Genomic DNA, 4,427 nt, shown 5'->3' on the forward strand with positions numbered 1-4,427 from the left:
TCTACTAGGGGTGAGTCTGAGGATTTTCTTGCTGGTTTAATGAGTTCTTTTATTCTGCACTTTTTTTTTTTTTACTGCCTAGTGGAGGGGTTAAAACAGCCCAGAGTCCAGACAGGGGCTATCAGTCTCCTATTGAGTCCTATAGTACGAGGGAGTGGAGAGTGAGAGAGAAAAGAGGAAGGAACTTAAAGGGGGCCGAGTCACATTGAGTCAGGATAAGGTAGTGAGGGCACTTGTGGCGACAACCTTCCAGAGTCACTTCCATGTCTGCAGCAGACTCCTCTACCGGCTGCCTATTGTCATAAATCTCAGCCCTCTTCTCTGCCAGGTACGTCTGTGTGTTTTATACAAAGTATCTCCTCGTTTACGCTGCTTCTTATCCAAAGCATCGCCTCGTTTACTCTGCTTTTATTGAAAGTCTCCTCTTTTACTCTGCTTCTTATCCAAAGCATCGCCTCGTTTACTCTGCTTTTATTGAAAGTCTGCTCGTTACTCTTCTAATCCCTTATCTGTCTCTGGCCTCCATGTACAGGCACAGATCAGAGAGTTTTCTTAACGGGGTCAGTCCCCAGCGAGAGGACTTACTCCATCACTACTGTATTATATTATTATTATTATTATTAATAATAATAATTATTATTACTTAGTACATTGATAGCTCCAATACATTTCTAATATTACTAAATAGCCAGTTATCCATTGATGACAATGTTGTTTTATTTCAATGTCGTTTTCTGTGTTGGTGTTTTGCATTTGAATATTTTTGTGTGGTTACAAAACAAAGAAATAACCAATGTTAAACCGAGAACAATGTTTATTTGATAAAGACTATTTTAAATATATAATTAGGTTTCTGTTACTTACATGATTTGGTGGGTCTGTTGTTTTATGATACTGGCTGTTGCATCAATACAAAAGTGAAATCGCCATTCGCCAAAATGTTGTCCTGGGGTCGGATAATGACAAATAAGGATGGCGTTTAGTCCGATCGCTGAGGAACTAGGCTGGAAAATGACTTTTCTTTTCACTACAAACTGGAAATGTGACATTTTTCAGCAAAGTTTTGCAGTGATCGGTTGAGGGTGACTTCGAAGCAATGTGATGAGGCAGAGTCGTGTTTGGCCACCTGTGGTTCTCTAGCTATTGAGGGAGTTACGTGTCACTTGCTGGGCAGAGGCGGTGGGCTTGCTGTGACATGTAGTCCCACAGTAGTTAGGCAGCCACAGGTTGGTGGGGGTTGGGACAGAGTTTTTCAGACATGGACAGCTGCTGATCTGATGTTGTTCTTGTGTCTCCTTTGCTGCAGGAAGAGCCCCGGTTGGGATCCACTCCTCTGGCCATGCTAGCCGCCACCTGTAACAAGATCGGCAGCCCCAGCCCGTCGCCCTCCTCGCTGTCGGACAGCTCCGGCTCCTATGGGAAGGGATTCCACCCCTGGAAGCGCTCCTCGTCCACCCCCAGCAGCTGCACTCTGGGCTCAGGATATGGGGGCTCCGCGCGGGTCGGCTCTTCCTCCGCGGCCGCGCTGGTGTCGGACTCTTTCAGCTGCGGAGGGTCTCCGGGCTCCAGCGCCTTCTCTCTGACTTCCTCCGGAGGGGGCGGCGGCGGAGGTGGGAACGGCCCGGTCTCGGCGGCCTCTCCGTTTGCTAACGAATATTCGGTGTTCCCGGTGAGCGGGGGATCGCAGGAAGCGGCAGCAGCGGCGGCGGCAGCAGCAGTAGCGGCAGCGGCAGCAGCCACCCACCACCAGCCGGTCTTCCTGTCCAAGGTGCACGCCTCAGTGGACAGCCTGCAGAGCATCTACCCCCGGGTGGGGATGGCGCACCCTTACGAGTCCTGGTTCAAGCCCTCGCATACGGGAGAAGTGGGCGCTGCGGCCGCTGCAGGGGGCGCCTCCAGCTGGTGGGAAGTTGGAGCTGGCTGGATAGACGTTCAGAGTCCCGGCGCAGGTGCAGCTCTACACCCCGGCACCCTGCAGGGCTCATTGCACTCACCCCTGGGCGGCTATGGCTCAGACTACACAGCCGCTGGCTTTGGACACTTCACAACAGGCAGCGGCGCTGGAGGAGGCGCAGGAGGTGGCCCTGGAGCCGGTGGTGGCGCTGGGGGTGCAGGAGGAGCCCCAGGAGGACATCTACTGAGCCAAGCCGGGCAGCACCTGATGGACGGATTTAAGCCAGTGATTGGCCCCGGCTCCTACCCGGACCCATCATCTTCCCCTTTATCTGCCGGTTCCATGCTGGCCCCAACAGGGCCACTAGGAGGGTCCCCCCGCTCCTCGGCCAGGCGCTACTCCGGCAGGGCCACCTGTGACTGCCCCAACTGCCAGGAGGCGGAGAGGCTGGGCCCAGCCGGTGCCAGCCTGCGGAGGAAAGGGCTGCACAGCTGTCACATCCCGGGCTGCGGCAAAGTCTACGGGAAAACCTCGCATCTGAAGGCGCATCTGCGCTGGCACACCGGGGAGCGACCTTTTGTCTGCAACTGGCTCTTCTGCGGCAAGCGGTTCACCCGCTCCGACGAGCTGCAGCGACATTTGCGCACCCACACCGGAGAGAAACGCTTCGCCTGCCCCGTGTGCAACAAACGCTTCATGCGCAGCGACCACCTCAGCAAGCACGTGAAGACACACAGCGCGGGGGCAGGGCCTGGATCGGGCAGCGGAGGGCCAGGCAGCGGGGGCAAAAAGGGCAGCGACACCGACAGTGAGCACAGTCCATCCGCCAGCCCGCCCTGCCATTCCCCAGAGCTGCTGCACCCCACGGACAGAAACGGACTAGAGTGAGTTCTTCTATCCTCCCCACTCACACTTACCCAACAGCCCCCACCCGGCTTCTCCAAAACTTTCCTGCGGTCTCCCCCCTGGTCACCGTGCCCTCTGTGCCCCCCAACCCGCTCTGCTCTGTAACTTAGGACATGGACATGTAAGTAACATGCATTGTTCCCCGGACACTTGGAGGCTTCAGTCACAGCTTGACCTCTTTCTACTACTGATGACACCATTTACCATAACAAAAGTGGCTTTTTCAAGGAATTAGTTAAAAAAAAGAGGAGGATGAAATGTGGGAGCCAGCTTCCTCCCTCCCTGATCGCTGGCAGCTAAAGGACAGATTATCTGGCGCTGAACTTCTACAGCCACAGGGAGAAAATGTCCAAAAGTGCCCCATAGCCGAAGCCTTTTGTAACACCCCCCCCCCTCCTCTTTGCTGTGCTAGAGAGTAGTTTAACTCATATTTTAAACTTCATTGAGCTCGAGCTTATAAATGCAGTCTTAAAATATGTCACTGAAACACCCAGGCTTGATTGTGCTCTGCATACAGGTCACCAGACATTGCAACAACCTGATAAACACAGTCAATTTCCAGCTGCTGTCAATGTTTTAGTGGGTTGATCAGTGTACTGGGATGGTTCAGCAAACAGGTAAAATGTTTATTGGCCTTCAGTAAAAATACTGTTATATTGGTTTGTTGTTTTATAATAAACATTAGTACTTATTTAAATTGCAGCCCCTCGACCAAGTCAAACTATTACCTAACATGGCAGAGACGTTTTTATTCACAGAAAAAAAAGCCAATGTTAAAGGGCGAATTTCCTAACTTGCTTTTCTAACTCAATAAACACGTTGAGCACTAAGGGGCTCCATTCACAAAGAATGTGAGGAATTTTGAACTTATAACAAGAAGTCCCCTCCTTCTGTGCCAGCCTAGACCTTAATTATATAACTTCCAAATGTGTAATATTTAGCTTCATCCAAAGGGTGAGGATATGACACAAAGTGACATTTTTTAGGTGACAGAAGACATCTGAAAGTGTTTATTTTCAAACTGTAAACATCTACATTTTTTATTATCATTATTATTATTTTTTTTACCTAAAGCGAATTAAAAAAACGAGAAGAGTTGTTATGATTTCAGATTGATCAGAATCTTTGTGAATTGGCCCATTAATTTGTCAAAAGAAATTCAGTTTGACTGTAGAGAGCTGTATAAAAATCTCATAAACCTATTAGAGATATATCTGATCTTACCTTTGAATTTCTGAAATAAATGTATCTCCTTAGTAGAAAAATATCAATAAAATAGGACATAAGATAACACTTCACATTCCACAATTTTACAGTAGGTTCAGGAGCATGGAATATACCTAATTTTTGCAATTTATTTCCAATGATCTCGATTGTAAGTCATCTTTAACTGAATCTATTGTCTTTCTTATTTTAAGAAATGCAAAATTCAGTTCACTCAATCCCTTGAAACTATCCTCCCACCTGGTCATTTTGTGCAAGCTCTTGGCCAAAGGCCCCTTACATGAAATATAATATTATATACTTATATATATATATAAATATATATAAACAAGTGCTGGGGGCAACTCCCACGGGTTAATAGAAAACAGGAAAAAAAATCCACTCATTTTTATGGAGTAGAGGA

General features: G+C 48.6%; 1 protein-coding gene across 1 annotated transcript; it reads left to right on the top strand.

Moving 5' to 3' along the window:
* The first annotated feature begins 262 nt into the window (after positions 1 to 262).
* Positions 263 to 3,153, top strand: SP8 (Sp8 transcription factor). The gene is made up of 2 exons (XM_068238637.1): positions 263 to 328; positions 1,307 to 3,153. The coding sequence occupies exon 2, from the start codon at positions 1,340 to 1,342 to the stop codon at positions 2,780 to 2,782; it is 1,443 nt and encodes a 480-aa protein (XP_068094738.1). The 5' UTR covers positions 263 to 328; positions 1,307 to 1,339; the 3' UTR covers positions 2,783 to 3,153.
* Positions 3,154 to 4,427: the final 1,274 nt, after the last annotated feature.

The sequence above is a fragment of the Hyperolius riggenbachi genome, chromosome 5 (assembly GCF_040937935.1).
Source record: "Hyperolius riggenbachi isolate aHypRig1 chromosome 5, aHypRig1.pri, whole genome shotgun sequence".
NCBI lineage: Eukaryota > Metazoa > Chordata > Amphibia > Anura > Hyperoliidae > Hyperolius > Hyperolius riggenbachi.

What these genes read in the sequence shown, in the direction of transcription:
- SP8 (XM_068238637.1), top strand. Translation starts at nt 1,340, where the DNA reads ATGCTAGCCGCCACCTGTAACAAGATCGGCAGCCCCAGCCCGTCGCCC.